Source organism: Botrytis cinerea, chromosome 6 (assembly GCF_000143535.2).
Source record: "Botrytis cinerea B05.10 chromosome 6, complete sequence".
In the NCBI taxonomy this organism is placed as follows: domain Eukaryota; kingdom Fungi; phylum Ascomycota; class Leotiomycetes; order Helotiales; family Sclerotiniaceae; genus Botrytis; species Botrytis cinerea.
Window position 1 is genome coordinate 1,192,306 of NC_037315.1, and position 16,923 is coordinate 1,209,228.

The 16,923-nt window shown below is 45.0% G+C and overlaps 4 protein-coding genes across 5 annotated transcripts; 2 read left to right on the forward strand and 2 right to left on the reverse strand.

Annotated features, from left to right (window-relative positions):
- Nucleotide 1: 1 nt before the first annotated feature.
- On the reverse strand, nucleotides 2–1,995 carry BCIN_06g03420 (hypothetical protein). 2 transcript variants are annotated; one of them, XM_024693460.1, is made up of 8 exons: nucleotides 1,626–1,995; nucleotides 1,353–1,392; nucleotides 1,207–1,283; nucleotides 1,015–1,142; nucleotides 739–962; nucleotides 648–671; nucleotides 550–576; nucleotides 2–492 (listed from the first exon to the last, which is right to left on the reverse strand). In XM_024693460.1, the coding sequence occupies exons 3-8, from the start codon at nucleotides 1,261–1,263 to the stop codon at nucleotides 395–397; spliced, it is 558 nt and encodes a 185-aa protein (XP_024549247.1). In that variant the 5' UTR covers nucleotides 1,264–1,283; nucleotides 1,353–1,392; nucleotides 1,626–1,995; the 3' UTR covers nucleotides 2–394. The 2 variants fall into 2 exon arrangements, with proteins under 2 accessions (XP_024549247.1, XP_024549246.1); XM_024693461.1 differs by having other exon boundaries at nucleotides 550–585.
- A 2,741-nt stretch (nucleotides 1,996–4,736) lies between these two features.
- Nucleotides 4,737–8,507, forward strand: BCIN_06g03430 (hypothetical protein). The gene is made up of 4 exons (XM_024693462.1): nucleotides 4,737–5,173; nucleotides 5,238–5,749; nucleotides 5,795–5,864; nucleotides 5,919–8,507. The coding sequence occupies exons 1-4, from the start codon at nucleotides 4,807–4,809 to the stop codon at nucleotides 8,057–8,059; spliced, it is 3,090 nt and encodes a 1,029-aa protein (XP_024549248.1). The 5' UTR covers nucleotides 4,737–4,806; the 3' UTR covers nucleotides 8,060–8,507.
- A 226-nt stretch (nucleotides 8,508–8,733) lies between these two features.
- Bcaox lies at nucleotides 8,734–10,607 on the forward strand. Its single transcript, XM_001556129.2, has 3 exons — nucleotides 8,734–9,351; nucleotides 9,415–9,758; nucleotides 9,834–10,607. The coding sequence occupies exons 1-3, from the start codon at nucleotides 9,104–9,106 to the stop codon at nucleotides 10,325–10,327; spliced, it is 1,086 nt and encodes a 361-aa protein (XP_001556179.1). The 5' UTR covers nucleotides 8,734–9,103; the 3' UTR covers nucleotides 10,328–10,607.
- A 3,303-nt stretch (nucleotides 10,608–13,910) lies between these two features.
- Bcmef2 lies at nucleotides 13,911–16,899 on the reverse strand. The gene is made up of 3 exons (XM_024693463.1): nucleotides 16,655–16,899; nucleotides 16,549–16,609; nucleotides 13,911–16,489 (listed from the first exon to the last, which is right to left on the reverse strand). The coding sequence occupies exons 1-3, from the start codon at nucleotides 16,841–16,843 to the stop codon at nucleotides 14,136–14,138; spliced, it is 2,604 nt and encodes an 867-aa protein (XP_024549249.1). The 5' UTR covers nucleotides 16,844–16,899; the 3' UTR covers nucleotides 13,911–14,135.
- Nucleotides 16,900–16,923: the final 24 nt, after the last annotated feature.

The following is a 16,923-nucleotide window of genomic DNA, read 5'->3' on the forward strand; positions in this document are numbered from 1 at the left end:
TTCATTCATTCCCTTTTTTGGGGTATTATTTGCCATAGAAACCATAGAGACCTGCAGAGATATGCAGTCTTCATAAAGAGAGCTTGATCAAAATGATCGTGACTCGAAAATACAGGCAGACTTGAAAAACATTTGTTAGATGTTAGAAAGAAAAAGTGATCGAGCAAGGTAAGATAACCCCCTCCAAACTCCATGCAAGCATCATATTGCTCGCCAGACCAGAACCGCTGCCAGAAACCACAAGGTAAATTTTAAGCTGCCATCGAAGAAGATGAAAACATCATAAAATCCACCCCACGAAAAACCTTCGCTGAGAACCCCAGGCTGACTTTTCTTGTTCTCGGAGAATGAGAGACCTTGAAGAAGAGAAGAATGCCGACCAGTCGAAAACAATTTATTGGTTTCCTCCCCAGCTTCCGGCGTTTCCACCACTTTGATTGCGGTCGTATCCTCCTCCGCCAGAATATCCACCGCCACCACCGCCAGAGTAGCCTATAGACAATTATTAGTATGCTTATAAAAGTTAAGAATATCCAAGGGGTAACTTACCGCCGCCACCACCACCTCCATTGTAGCCTTTATCACCTCAATTGTTAGTAAATGTTATTCAAATATTCACGACAGACTGGTCGAGCGAGATCGCTTACCTCCGCCACCAGAGTATCCACCACCTATATTATGCACCGTCAGTAAAATTCGTGCGATCATTGAAGGAGGAATCATTAAAGGGAATCTTACCTCCGCTGTATCCACCACCTCCGGAGTAACCACCGCCGGAGTTGTTGTTGTCATATCCACGACCACCGCCGTATCCTCCACCACCACCTCCATATCCACCGCCGCCACGGCCTCCATATCCACCACCACCTCGGCCACCACCGAATCCGCCACCGCCACCACCTGAGCGGTCGTTGCCGGCGCGCTCGGAAGCCTTGTCGACACGAATGGTACGGCCATCAAATCTATATGTATGTCAGCTTGCGTCTAGGAATTTGAATACTGGAACAAACATACTCGACACTGTTCATCTCCTGGATAGCCTTCTCAGCATCGGCCTCAGGGGACGAGTCAGGGTTGCCTTGTCCATAACGAACGAAGCCGAAGCCACGGCTACGGCCAGTGTCGCGATCCTTGACAACAACCTGTATTAATCAAGTCAGTTTCTTATCATGCAGTCGAGCTTATCGATGAAGGGAAGCGTAGAACATACTGCTTCTTCAACAGTTCCGAATTCAGAGAACTTCTCACGGAGAGCGTTCTCATCTGTGTGCCAAGCAAGGCCACTAATGGTGAATGTTAGCCAATCTGACAGGTGAATGGGTCTGGAATAGAATGTAAATGTTTGGACTTACCCAATGAATAATTTAGACATGATAGATAATTCTCGAAAACCTGGCTGAAAGTCTCAATGTCCGCACGCATTCACACCAAAAGAATCGCGCCATTTCAGGCGGGAGTTGTGTATACGAGAGACGGACGAATCACACAAAGAAAGATACATCGAGGCAAAAACAGGAATCCGCAAAACGGAGATATGGAAGGGAGGGGTGATGTGGAATGAATTTGGAAGCAAATCGCAAAAAGACAGTCAGGTCAGCTAGCACAAGCAGGAGAATCGGACGAACTTCTTGAAGGATTAGAGAGTCGAGTTGGAGGGAAATGTCGAGATTTCCTTGTTGTTGTAGTTGTTGAAGAGGGTATCGGGGCTGAAACGTGAATCACAGATCGTGGGAAAGATATTATTCAATCGGACGACTGAAATGACAGTGCGATCTGATAAAAAGTAAGAGTGCGAGGGGAAATCGCGAAAGAAGAGATTGATGAGATTGAGACTGAGACTGTGGGATGAGTTGGTTGTAAGGAAGAGGAAGGAGGTTGTAGGGAAGAAGGTCGGGAGGGAAGATTTGTGTTCGACGAAGGATTAAGCGCAAAGCAAAGCGGGGGAATTGAAAGAGACTGCATATGACTACTAGGTATTGTTGCCCCTCCCCTCCCAAAAGATTCACTAAGCACTAGCGTCTGCGCAGAAGAAGAGGAAGGCGCTGATTCGATCCCTGGCCCTCACCACACCTTGACGGGGGCTCACGGTCCACCCCCGATGGAGTTAGATCTGCTGGCCCATACCAAGTTCCAGTTCTCAACAACAAAACATCCTCAAGCGGCATCCCACGCCACTGCCCGCTTTGGAAGATCAGGGAATGCCTCACTCATTTGCACCGCAATCGCATGAGACGTCCAGCCAATGGCAGATCGACGTGTGCATGAGAAACGCCCATCTCCCTTTGGGCATACATTCTCCGCTGTTCCATTCCATTTGCGTTCTGTTTGGTCCCGGACACGGAAATTGGATGATCTCTGCACCTGCGGTATTGGTATTCACTCCTCACTCCAGGCCTCGCGGTATGATTCTGTGCGACATTTGGCCCGCAGCAAACAAAAAGCAGGCGGCGATTCACGCGTCCATGCAGACACTGGCTGGAAGAAAAAGGCCCAAGGCGAGGGTTTTCTGGATGCTTGATGCTCCATGATCTTCCTTTGGCTGTGTGCATCTGTTGCCCAATATTTGTTCATGCTGCGGAATTGATCAGGACTGTCTAGATAGGTACCCAGGTAGGGATCGGAATCTCCGAATTTCGGCATTGATATGTCGCAATCTATATAGCTGCACACCTAAATACGAGTCGGTGGACATATACAATACAACACAATGCCTCCCTTCTCGCTGTTCATCATACGATCAATCCATGGACAGAGGATAAGTCATAGATCTCCCTTCGAGCCCTTCCATCTCATAGCTCTTCCAAGCTTTCCAACTTCCAACCCAATGAATGATGCGATATCTCGTAAGCTTTATTTAGCATGGGTTCCCAGTTCCAACATCCTATCGTATGCATTATCCCCCAAGATCAACCTGCAGACATGCAGATGGTCCCCCAATTGGCAACAAAAGATGATATGAAGCTGCTGAGCTGTGAGCTGTGAGCTATGAGCTATGGAGCTGTAAGCTATTGAGCCAATAACCTCCAAACTATAAATCTGGTGTGAATATCAAGAGGAGCTTGGGATCCAGGATTGTTATCGATTGCGCCCCATTGCTATCCACCGAGGTGGGGTAAAACCTAATCCAAGGGTCGTGTGTGGTGCGGAAGTGGAGCTCTGCCTCTAAAATAGTCCAAGTGCCGTGCGCTGAGCACAACTACCAAGGTACAAACTCCGACCAACGGTTCCCATCCAGTGGCCACATTTCTAACTTGCTGCGAAAACTCGGGCCACAGGCAGACGAGAATGGGAGTGAGAGTGAGAGTGAGAGTGAGATGAGAGCGAGGTTGACGTTGACGTTGACGTTGACGTTGACATTGACATCGACATTGACGTTCAATAAGTTACTGGCACTGCATATACTACGAATATAAAGTCCCATTGACTCGTCACCAAAGAATGATTGATAACCGATGGGGATGGATTTTGATTATTCAATCAACCGAGTTTTCCCTTTCGATAATACAACATGAACAACACCCGTTCTATTCTATTCACGCAATTCATTCGCGCATATTCTTTTACACAGCAATCGCTACATGCATGGCTCTGGAACTTCCCCATTCGAATTTTCTTCATCACATCCTTTGCATCCCCTTCATCCTCTCCATCTTCAATTCGCAAAAGTCATCCATTTATCCCACAATCATGCTGGCAATCATGCTACTAAACATCTCCACCATCTTCGATCTTCCGCATACAGAGCCCAGACAACCCTTGGAACTTACATGCATCGAAATCAACCCACGTGCACACAAAGCTATGCTCCATTAACATGAATCTAGAACTCAATGCGACCCTTCGAATGATGTGTAATCATCTAGTAAGCCGATGCATGTCATGAAATTTCAATAAAAACCCCTGTGCTTCGTCTAAAGTTTACCGGTGGTCAAGACCGGACGGATGGTGGCATGGTGATTCTGGATAATGTCTTTTCATTCGTATGATTCGATGCGGGGAGTCGTGGCAGTGGTTGTACGAGAATGCGAGATAATCAGATTTTTACATCGTTGATACAGGTAGGTATACAGCAGATATGGGTGTAGCAATTCCTACCCGTGAAAGCCTTGAAGGGTGTGATAGGTTTGATGATTATCGTGATAACTCACATCTCACATCTCACAACAGCATCCGCATTCTCTTCCAATCAGGTGATGGGGAGATGGCATTGAGGTCCAGATCAACATTCTCGCAGCTTCGCTTTTACATCTGATCAGAAGTTGGACTGAAACGCCGTGGCGATTTGATGTTTGCACATGTGCGGGATAGGGCTGCAATTACCCACACCGCCATTTATCTCTTTCCTCGTTGCTGATGTATCTTGGAGACATGCGGCTCTTGTGAACTGCCATAGAGTTGATGGAATAGCTTGGCTCTGTGATATGATTTGCCACAATCAAAGGCAGTCGGTAGGCATTAGAAGACAGCTTGAATCAACGTCTTCAGCAGTGGCGAAATATTACTATAATGACGATGAGGATGTGGCGATGGGTCTGTAAGTTCTTCAACATGCTCTCGTCCAGGGAACATGATGCCAAAGGGCTGTGATGGAGATGGAGATGGAAATGTATTGACGACAGGTTGAGCCATTGGTCTAGTTTGACAGGCAATGTCCCCTAACGTTTCCTTCTGAGTTGAATGTACCCAAGTACAAATTCGGTAGGTTCGCACCTTCCACTTCTTCACTTATCAACAATGCCCTCTTTCCCTAAAGCTGGGAAAAGGAATTACTCACCATGTAAGTTCATTTCATCCCGATAAGTTCACATGACCATTCCTTTCATTCCGGTTCACAATGTAATACTTTCGCCCTTTACTGTCTATCTTGTCCTTGCATCATTTGCTTTTTCTCAAATGGAAGACAACCACCAATCTCGTAAGCGCAGACACGCTCATGGGCACGAAAGTGAACATTTAGAGCCGAGAAAACACCACAAGCATCACAATCACCATAGCACAAGTCCAAGATATGATCGAATCCTTTCTCCAAAAACATCCGTGGAAAAAAGACCGCCACTCGTAATCAGAGATCGGAATGAACTATCTGCGGGCAGAGATTATGTTCGCAACTGGCTTGCACATACTCAAAATGAGGACATCATCGAACCGCCAAAACAATTTAATGCTGAATTAGGTAGACAAGCACTTCTAGTTTAGGCTATGCTTCCCATGACTATATGTACTGACACTTCCTCAAGACTCCAGTCGCCCACAGAAGAAATCAAGGTGTTTGGGTCATGACCATACAGCACATGGACCTGTCGAGATTAGAAACATAACAGATCCGAGGCCGAAGCCTTATCAAGAGCACGCATCATCTGATAGTTCTTTACTCGAAGCTTCAAAGATGCCAGTGGTAGATGAACGAACCAGAATCCCTCAAAAAACAAACGTCGCCATCCGTGGCCATGTCAAGGAACGAACTCGATCTCACAAAAACCAAATGAATGTGCTATCAACTGTAACTTCCACTTCGTCTGGATCTTCTGCGGTGCAGCCAAAACAAGGAGCATTTGAGAAAAGAGCGCGCCATAAGACAAGGGAAGACCGGTATGACACAAAGAGGAAAGCCGATAAATCAGAAGCTGTCGATAAGCGAATTAGAACAAGGCGAGAAAAAAGAGGCGACCGAAAGAAGGCCGCAAGAAAGGCTAGTGAGGATCTGATGAACAATTTCGCATCAAACAAGATAGGCCAAGATCGTTTAACAGTGAGTAGAGCCTTAGCCTTGAAGTTCAGGAACTGATTGTGCCAGGTACGCCCTTCAAATGGCCCGGGCATCTTTCAAAATGGCAGAGCTTCTTCTCCACCGAGACGACGAGGATGTAGGTTTCATTGGTACCGGGCTTTTTAAAGAGAACTACTAACTTATTTGTAAGTACCCGACCTCGCTTTCTCGGAAATGGAATTCCTTCAACGCTCTGGGAAGAAGTCGCATGTCAACGATTCTATTGTGGTTCCTAAAAGTCAGGCCAAGGAAAAGAGGAAGGCTGCGCGAGCGCAAGATGAGATAGCAGAATTCTTTAAACCATCCAAGACGCCAGTAAGGGATAATAGTTCCACTATGGACCATCTCACTTCTCCAACTTCAATAGCTAAAGTCTCTCTATATGAGAGACAACTGAGAAAAGACCGGGAGAATGATCGACATTGGTACTACACGGAGGATTTGACGGCTCGTATTGGCAAGAAGAGAAGTCATTTAATGGAGCCTGCCAGTAAGCAGGTGCAATTCAATGAATTGCAATTCCCGGAGAAACTCACTCCCAAACTTCACTCCGAGGAGATCAGCAATCGCAAGGTGCATTACGAAACTGTAGATAGCGTTGTGACGTGGTCAGAGTCCCAGAATTCTCCTGGTGCTACTATGGCCTCACGTCGAGCAAAAGAACAATATTGTCAGAGGCAGATAAGTGCAACGCCGGACTCGATACGGAATTCTATCGAAAGAACGGGTATATTTAAGGATACAGGTATTGAGAGTTCAAGTCGACGAAAGTCGAATATACAACAGCCTGTGAATGAAGAACTGCAAGGGGCAGGAGGAAAAGATGTCATATCCACCATAGATAGTCCAGTTGAGACGAGCAGAGAGTTTTCTAACCTGGGCAAAGATTCTATTATCAATTCCCATGAGATTGGCCGACCCCCAAGTTTTCAGCAACCGGATTGTTTGCCTCAACTTCCGTCGCACATGCAAAAGAAAACAGAACAACCCTTGTCGAAAGGGAAAATTCCCATCGCAGTGGATGTTCGCGACGATGGACTCCGCAGAATTGTTGTTGAGTATTATGATTCAAATCGTGGCTGGTACCGGGGGGAAGAATCTGAATCACCTTTCAGATCACCAGAACATCCATCTAAGCCAACGACTGCACTTATAACAAGACCACTTACCCGCCAACAAATAGCACGTAATGCGAGAATTAAACGTCCATCAACCACCCTTCCAGTGATCCGGGAAACTAGCGACGAAAGCCGAGAAAATCCCATTTCGTCAATGTCTAGTATTTCAGGAAAAGGGATACAGCGAACAGAATCTGCTTCTGTGCGGTCATCAAGCGGGAAGGGAGACATGCAGAGACATACATCTTCTACCAATGCCAGTGAGCAATTAGATGATGACATACTTGAGCCACGGGTGTCTGAGCAGATGTTTCCGCAGACGAATTCCCAATTCCAGCAACAAAGCATCAAAAACATGAGCAGAAATTCGGTTTCCCAGACTACAATTTTAGATGGAGAGAGAAAGCAGCCCCCCGAGGTAAGAACGGCCAACATGAATGGTAGAACATTTACACCTTTAAGGGCAACCTCACACAAAAGCCCAAGCAGGAATTATTTGCAATTCTCAACTCAGCCTCCGCCCTGGATAGAACATGGAAGTTATCATGAACTGTCAAGGCAACATTTTCCATCTATCCCCCGTTCACCACTTATTCGAGTTCCATCGCTCTATGCTCGACAAATGGAACCGAAGCAAGAGGAAGGTCAAATTACGAATGGTGCATTCAATGAAAAGCGTGAAGAATATGGATCCTACAAATTGCAAGAACCTTGTTTCGGCGTGGAAGCGTATGAAGAGAATCGGGACAATTTAGAAACAGAATTGAAAACGTCTTACGGTGTGGACGGCGTCCTTGATAGTCGCCGATACATGGATGATCTTGGTGAGCTTGGACCTCAAGAAGCAAACGTGTATCGCAATTCAATATCAGGATACGAAATGGCCGGACTTCGCTACGATAATCCGAATCGCCATTTCCGAGCCAATGAATATCACATTCAAGATGTTCGAGGGGAAGAATACAGCCCTTGGGATAGTGACAATCATTTTCTTCAGGAGCCTTGGATTGAGAATCGGCAAGATTTACAACAACCCTATGAAATTGAGTATCATAACGATCAATTGGTCCGACCTTCGTTTCCTTCATACCGGGAACTAAATGAAGGCCGGGACGAGAATGCTTCGGAGACTATCTTGATGCAGAGATTTTGGCGGCCAAATCCTCAATACTGAGAAGATGGAGACCAATTGTGTTGTAATTTGTAAAGGCTAGACGGAGCGATATCAGAATTTGGAGCATCTTGGAGACGTTCTATCTCTATGCCTTGATTTATTCACCGAGACGTTATATTATCAGCACATCCACAGATTCAGGGGAAGAATCGAAAAGATTAGGACTGAATGGTATGGTACTGCATGTCCAACATAAAATTTGACAGAAACTTGCTCACAGTCCTCATTGTCTCCAATTTTAGCTCGAATTTGAGTTATTTATTTGAAAATTTCAATTCCTATGACCCTTTGATGATCCAAAAGGCCTGTCAGGACCAACGCCCCTATGATCGGAAAAAACCGCTGCGACAAGATCCTAAAATATCCGTGTGTACTGACATCATGTGATCACATGACCCACAAGGCTGAGGTTGGCGGGGCGCATGTCAAATGGTTCAAATCCCATTCAAATCCCTTGTTTTCGTTTTCATCCACTTAGAATGATCGAATTGAATATCGCATTCCGGTGAATTGACTATTGTCGGCGATTAATTGAAGCTTGGCTCATATTAGGTTATGGGTCGCGGGTGAAAATAGAATGCGAATGTGCCTGGGTCCCACCGCTCTGGTGTTTGTTTGTTTTCTTACTTTGATATGCGCTATTCTCTGATAGCAGGTGCACCCAAGACCAACCACGGAAATCCTTGGGTCAAGTGTCATACAAAGAGAAATTTCAGCTCTTCCGTATCTTCTTCGCGGTAATTTGAGTTTGTGGTGAAACCGGTACGAGACTTCCACTGGCGTTCCGTGTCTTCTTCTTTGCTATGTCAGCTTGTCTAGACGCTTACCCTTGATACACTTGTTGCTATACGTATCTTTTTTCTTTACCTTTCGAGTGAAATAAATAGTAGCCATCCGTCCTGCTTTGTGGCAATTAACAAGTAGTACTTTCAAATATTCAAACATTCAGATACATTTTTACTTCTACCTACCCCGTACTACCTTTTACTGGTATCACGTCGCATCACATCACATCAACTCAGTCATATTCCAGTTACATACTTGATGACAACAATGTATGTATCAAGGGTATCTACAAGACCCCTTTCAGCGCAATCAGCAGCTCAGCTATCAAAAGCTGTGGCTTTCTTTGCTCAATCTTATGGGCTGTCTTCAAATGCATGTACTGCACCTACACCATCGAGAAGAGCATTTACATCTGCTTCAAAAATTCAAGTAAAGGGAAGAGATCTTTTTCCAGAACCTGAACATGGACAGATTAAGAGAACGGAACCTGCTTGGCCTCATCCACCGTATGTCTTTTATATATTGCTTTGGCTTTTTTGGTTAAGGACAGAATGCTAATATCGAAATAGCTATACCGCCGAACAAATGCGCAGTAAAGTCTACTTTGCACATCGCAAACCTCGAGATTTTTCCGATCGCGTCGCATTGGGAATGGTGCGTTTCCTGAGATGGTGTACGGATTTTGCAACGGGATATAAACATAATGTTGAAGCACCCAAGAAGGCATCCGATAGCAATGCACTTACAGCCACAAAACCATATCAAATGAGTGAGAGGAAATGGTTGATTCGTTATGTGTTCTTGGAATCGGTAGCAGGGGTGCCAGGGATGGTGGCGGGCATGTTGAGACACTTGAGGAGCTTGAGGGGGTTGAAGAGAGATAATGGTTGGATTGAAACATTACTTGAAGAAGGTTTGTTATCCCTATATTGATATGGAACTTGTAAAATTGTTGTATGGCATTGATGGCTAATGATTTCAATTCTAGCATATAATGAACGCATGCACCTCCTCACCTTTCTTAAAATGTACGAACCCGGTATCTTCATGCGCACCATGATCCTTGGCGCCCAAGGCGTCTTCTTCAATTCCTTTTTCCTCTGCTACCTCTTCTCCCCTCGCACTTGTCATCGCTTCGTCGGCTATCTCGAAGAAGAAGCAGTCCTCACCTATACCCTCTCGATCCAAGATCTCGAAAATGGCCATCTTCCAAAGTGGGCGGATCCGGATTTCAAAGCTCCGGACTTGGCGGTCGAGTATTGGGGTATGCCGGAGGGAAATCGAAGTATGAGAGATCTGCTGTATTATATTCGAGCGGATGAGGCGAAGCATCGAGAGGTGAACCATACGTTGGGAAACTTGAAGCAGGATGAGGATCCGAATCCGTTCGTGAGTGAGTATGGGAAGGAGAGGGGAGAGAAACCAGGAAAGGGAATTGAGAGTTTGAAGCCGGTGGGGTGGGAGAGGGATGAGGTTATTTAGGAAGTGGATTGAGAATTGAGGCTTGAGGGTTGGGGGTTGAGTTTATTGGGAAAGGCGTTTTTGGAAGAATTCGAAAAGGAAGGAAGATACCACTCTACTCTTTACATATAGGAGTACCATTGGCGTTTTTTACACAGGTTTCATAGAGGGCATGGGAGATAGATCATAGACAGAGATGGATTAGATTAGATGTAAGAATCTTTGATTCATACTTGAATTTTTCAGATTAGATCATTAAGATTATTTATTCAATTGCAATATTTGAATACAATCTAATACATACTAACCATTTCCTCGGTGTGATTGTGAACTTGAGGGGGGATGGGATGGGATGGCAGAACCCGGTAGATTGGGAATGCGAATTGTGGAGTTGTGATTTTGAGGGTACACTCTGAGGGAGGGTTTGTTGCTCGGTTTGCTTGATGTGTGATATTTGATATATACAGAGTATACGGACGGGGCTTAATCGTCTTTCCGGAACATCTTGCCCGTCTGTCTCTTTGTACCTAGGTGGCGCATTTTTGGATATGTGGGATCTCGTGTGGTCTGTATCCTTCACCATGTCGTTGAGTTCCTTGAAGGTGTCTTCACCTGCCTTCCTTCCTTCCTTCCTTTCTTTCTTTCTTTGCTTCCTTCCATTTCCTTCGTTCCTGTACTCCCTTCCACTCAACGCCGAGTGCATGCATCGCTTTCTGCTCTCTTATACAAGATGTTCAGTATATACATACATACATACATACATACATCTTCTCTTCTTCTTCTTCTTCTTCTTCTTCTTCTTCTTCTTCTTCTTTCCCTTTTTCAATTTTTTTCCCTCTATGGTTTTAGAAAAAGAAAACAAAAGGAAGAGGAAACTCTCGCCGATCGTTATCTCATCTCATCGCATCGCATCACCTTACAACCCCGATCCATCCGTCCATCCATCAATACAACATCGACGCGAATCGCAAACTGAAGCGAGGCCTAAATCATGCGTGCCAAAGGAAATAAAACCCAGAAAATCGTCAACCTCATCGTCGTCCCGTGTGGAAATACCCGACGATTCCGATGCCGAGACCGATGATGCCGAGAACGCAGATGACGATGAGGAGAGCGCCGACGGGTGCCATGGTTTTTCTTATATATATATATATTTGTTTTTTCTTCCTTTGATTTATTTTCCCTAAAGGAGAGGAGAGGAGAGGAGAGGGAGGAGAGCGAAGGAACTCGGTTGATCCTCGGGGGAGGAGGAAAAAGGGGGCGTGGGCCAAGGAGATTATGCTGGTTGTGTGGTGTGGTGATGTGATGTGATGTGATATTGAGAGGGAGGGAGAGAGGAAGGGAATATCTATTGTGTAGGTAGTACTATAGAATATAGAATTCCGGGACCGACTTCCTGATGGAAAGAGAGAGAGAGAGAGAGAGAGAGATAGAGAGATAGATAGATAGATCAGAGGATACTTTTCGATGGAAGATGATGCTCTTTTATTCTCCGTTGGGAAGATTCGGAAAGTAGGCCAGTCGCGGTGGGTTGTGTGTGTGTGGAATTAATTGTCGTTATGAGATGCTATGAATCTCGATAATTTGTGTGAAGCGGAAGGGGTTTGGTTTCCGATGCCGGGGCGTGGGAGGAGGGAGGAGGGAAGAGGTATTGGTATATACATGCTTGCTTGCTTGTTTTCTTTTAGTTTTTATATAGTCATCTCAATTTATGGATTTTGTAAATCGCTGGAAAAGGAGAGGTTTGAATGGGATGGATGGATAGGATGGATGGGATGGGATCAGTGATTGGGGGGGGTGGGATTTTGAATCAGTAGACCCACAGCGGGGAAATTGCCAATTATTGATGATTCAGGGTAATTTTTCAGAATGTGGTATGGGATATGGGTATATCACCTCGTGTCTTTTGCGAGGGAGGTTTGGAATCCCGCGTATCTGGGTGTGTTCGAGGGGGTTTTAGGATATGTCTTTAGGGAGTGCGAGGAGGTGTGTGTGGATGGATGGACGGATGGATGGATTGATTTGCGGATCATTTGATGGATGGTGTCTGTGCTGAAAGGGAGGGGGGGGTATAAAAGGGGTTTGGGTAACTTGGATGGATCGACTGACTGCTTGTTTGTGAATATGTTTATTGGATTCATTGATTTATTATTCTGGCTTTGTGTTTATGGAAGAATTGATAGAGAATCGTATATTAGACATCTCGCGATCTGGAGAGGAGAGTGGAAAGGATGGGATCTGAATTCGATTTCTGATCATTCACCAAACTCTAGCTTGGAATAGGGATATCTGGACTAGTGTTCGGCTATCTCGTGGTTTTTTCTTTCTTTCTTTCTTTTTTTTCGTTTTTTTCTCTTCTTCTTTCCTCTTTGGGGGGGGGAGGTGGGAACGGATGGTTTGTATCTTTTTCTTGCCTCTCTCTAGAGATGGATAGATGGGAATCTGGTGATTGGTGAAGATGTAAGTGCTAGTAAACAGAAATCCTGGCTTGGGATGGTATTCCGTGTTGCAGGTGTGTAGAGTACCGTGTTGGGAGTGAGGGAAGGAGATGAAAGCCCATAGTGATGAAGAGAATCATGCTCCAGTGTAGGCATTCTCTGGCGAATGTGAAGGAATAGGCTGCGCAAAAATTGTCTGTACCCGCGGCTAATGTGCAAATACTCGGCTCCGTAGATTATATGTTAGAAATCCTACCCGCCCAGCGAATAACCTGTCGCGGCCTCAGGAATACCTGTCCAGTATAGAATATCCGAGGACATCCATTGCGCGGCTTACGAAGAAAGATAGATGGATGGTAGCTGCTAGTGTGGGATACCGAGTTGTGAGATAGAGTTTCGAGATGTTGAGAGGTGAATTTGATATTGTCCGTATCGGGCGAGAGAAGTACGAATACTAGGGAATTTTCTGAGATGATTTCCTTATTGACCCGCGATTTTCTTTGGAAGCACGAGTGTTTGGAGATGGATTTTCTTGGACTCTGGTGGCAACTTCAAGGGAGAGGAAAAGTCGATTCTTTTCTAGCGTATACTTACTTATGCTTCTAAATTGAGTAAGAAGTTGCATACTCAGATAATATTAGTCACGGATGTGGCACAATGGAACATGGCTGGTTTAGGCGAGTCAGTCTATTTTCTCAAATATGATAGACAGCGAGATGAGGTTTCCAGCTGTGAGTTAAGTTTCTTTTCATACAATATGTTATATTCTCTGTCCGTGTATAGTTGTCATATTCATCTCGCGATTGTACTTAAAAATTGGATTTACAATTCTCATATGTGAATATTTACTTGCGCTCGAACAGGCATTGGCCTTTTCTCAGTCATGACTTCAATATCGAGATTGACGATGTGCAAAAAGAAGTTCATGGTGATGTCTGTACAAGTCTAGATCCTGGACAAATACGGATTGCTCAGCGCCCAAAAGAGAACCAATCTAGAGCGTGAAATTGCAGTATGAATGGGTAGGAAAGAAAAAAAAAACTAGTGCTAGTAGCTCTTATGATGTGTAATTTTGATAGAGCAGAACACGATTTAAATGGCATACGATTGGTTGCACAGTTGAAGAATTGAGGTAATGCTTTCTATAGAAAGCAGAGTGGAATATATGTTGATAGTTTAAATAGGCAAATTTTCAGATAGTGCGACACGCAGAAGACGGTAAAAGACGATTTGTATATATAGTCAAGAAAGGATTCTTGTGCACAGGACGTCACTGATATCATGCAAGCTCCCAAGCCAAAGACAATGCCAATATAAATGCATAAATATATGAAGCATATCATTCTTAGCTATATCATTTTTAACCAAGCTTCTTGTAATTCATGTATGCGCTACAAAGCCTTTTCTCTTGGCCCAGAAAGTCTTTCAAACCTATCAACGCTCATGACGAATGTTCCTCTACCGCCAGTCATGCTCCTCAAATGCTTCAAATATCCAACCATCTCTTTCAATGGTACTCTAGCGGTGATTTGACGCTGCTGGCCAGGACCCGATGAATCAGTACTGGTTCCTGACGCGAATGGATCTGGAGGAGTATAGACTCTTGAAACATCAACTGGCGCCAGCTCATTTTCTGTATCCTCTACGTCACTATCATTCTCAAGTGATAAGACATGGCCACCACGAGCTGATGATAGATCGTGCACAATTGCACCGAGGGATGATTCGTCGCAACTAATAACCACATTCATGACTGGTTCCATCAGTCCGATGGAGTTCGCTTGAAATGCTTCTTTGAGAGCAGCTTGTACGGCATTTCTTGACGCAGAAGACAATGCGGCAGAAGTAGTGTCGGAACCAAAGACATCCTCAACGGTATCAAACTTCAATAGCACATGCGCAGAATGAAGTGGGAATGCACGACGCGGACCACGGGCTAGACCAGCAACAGCCCCATTGATCAATGCTGTATGAACTTCGCTGAGGGTCATATCGGAGGGGAGTGTCATAGTTCCATCAACCCCATCATTGTTAGAAGGTTTTGGGATACGGATTGTGATTGTATTTCCATCAATGTTCATAGTGTGGTCAGAATCTTCTAACGGCTGCGCGTCTGGACTGATACTAGCTTCGCAGCTTGCTTTTCCTTTTTTGCCAGCAACTTCACGATCAAATATATATTTGTGAGGTAATGTTGGAGACAGGACGCATTCTCGGTACCCAATTTCGATATTGCCCATGGTTGCCTTGGCTTTGAAATCGTTTACGAGTCGATCTTTTGCGATTTCAAGATGCAGCTCACCCATACCACTCAACTGCATTTGCCCAGATTCTTCATCAATATTAACATGGAGACTTGGGTCTTCCCTCAATAAGAGCTGCAATATGTCGGCAACATTTTTTTCTTCGCTTAGACTGTGAGGTTCTATAGCGGCAAAAAATACTGGCGGAGGAACATTAATTGGTCTCAGTTGAAGAGTATTCAAAGGTGGTGGCGGGCCATTTTTTGGATGAGCACCTGTATATGACAATAGAGTATCGCCTGTACGAGCGTGCTTCAAGCCCGCAATAACGCCAATCTGACCGGAGGGAATGCTTTGTATCTCTACCGCGTCAGATGCGTACATCTGTAACAGCCTTTGTGCTCTTTCTGAAACATGAAGATTCGTATTCCATAAAGTAGTGTTCCGCTTGACTGTACCGGAATAAACTCTGATGTAGACTAACACGCCGCGTCGAGCATCATTGACTACCTTGAAAGCAAGGGCACAAGCTTCGACCTGAGAAATGAGAGACGTACGCGCATTGGATTTCTTGGAGAGATGTCTTGGTTGCGCTGCGCTAAGGTCCAGCTTTCCATCTAGGAGTTGGGATAAACTGCCATGAACATTGCCAAGTCGAACTTCTGGTTCAGGCCTTTCGGTAGGGTTGGGTAGAAGATTATTGATGGCATCAAGGAGTGGTTGAACGCCAATATTTCGAAAACTGGCCCCAGCAAAGACAGGTATGAGTTTACCCGAACCGTCGAGTACGCATTTTCGCAAACTCTTTGTAATGTCCGCTGATGATATAAGCAGACTGTCATCATTACATTCTAGCCAGGTTTCAAGGAGCCCATCATCAAATTCGCATAATGCCTCTACGAGCGCAGCTCGCGCCTTGATGATTTCTTCGGAAAATTCAGGATTATCTTTCCTCAGCTGATCGAGGGTAAAATGTTGGATTGATTTGCCATCCCCACCTTCTTCCCATTTCAGCGCACAAAGATTGACTGCATCACCGACTCCCGTAAACTTTCCTTTCCCACCTTCCCACCATGGAATTTGACACACCGCAGGCCAGCCCCGGAGCCTCGAAGCAATCTCTTTTACTGTTCTCGCGAAGGCAGCCCCTTCACGATCAAGCTTATTGACGAAAGCGATCCTGGGAATGCTATAATTATTTGCCTGTTTCCATACTTTTTCTGTTTGAGCTTCTACTCCTGCCACACCATCAAGAATACATACGGCACCATCAAGGATTCTCAAAGAACGAAGCACTTCAAACGTAAAATCCGCGTGCCCGGGAGTATCAATCAGGTTAAGAGTGTGCGATATAAGTGATCGAGATGGGTCAGACGCTTTCGAGGATGCTGCTTTCTCAGTCACAGGGGGCCAGTGCATCGTAACGGCTGCCGACTGAATAGTAATCCCTCTAGCCCTCTCGGCGGGGAGGAAGTCTGTGACGGTGGAGCCATCATCAACGTCTGATAAATGCATTAGATTATATTCGCGATAATCACGTGACCTGTACAATCATACCTACCTCCTATGCGTCGAGTATAGCCACTGTAATAGAGCATACGCTCAGTAGTTGTAGTTTTGCCCTTTTGAAATTAGAGCAAGTACCAAAAGAGACAAATGAAACTCACTGCATCGATATGAGCTATGATGCCAATATTTCGAGTTGTCTCTGTTAACGTATCATGACTTTCAGTCTGCTGTGAACTATAACGAATGAACGCATTCAATTGACTAGGCTTAGCCAGACAAGGCCATGTAACTTGTGTCAAGTATCGATGCCATACTCGACACCCTCTTTTTGATACCAACAAGACCATTCCCTCAACAATTGAAGATATAAATGTTCTTCGTACGTTAATTTTAGAGGCTCAACAGAGGATAATGATGGATTACTAAT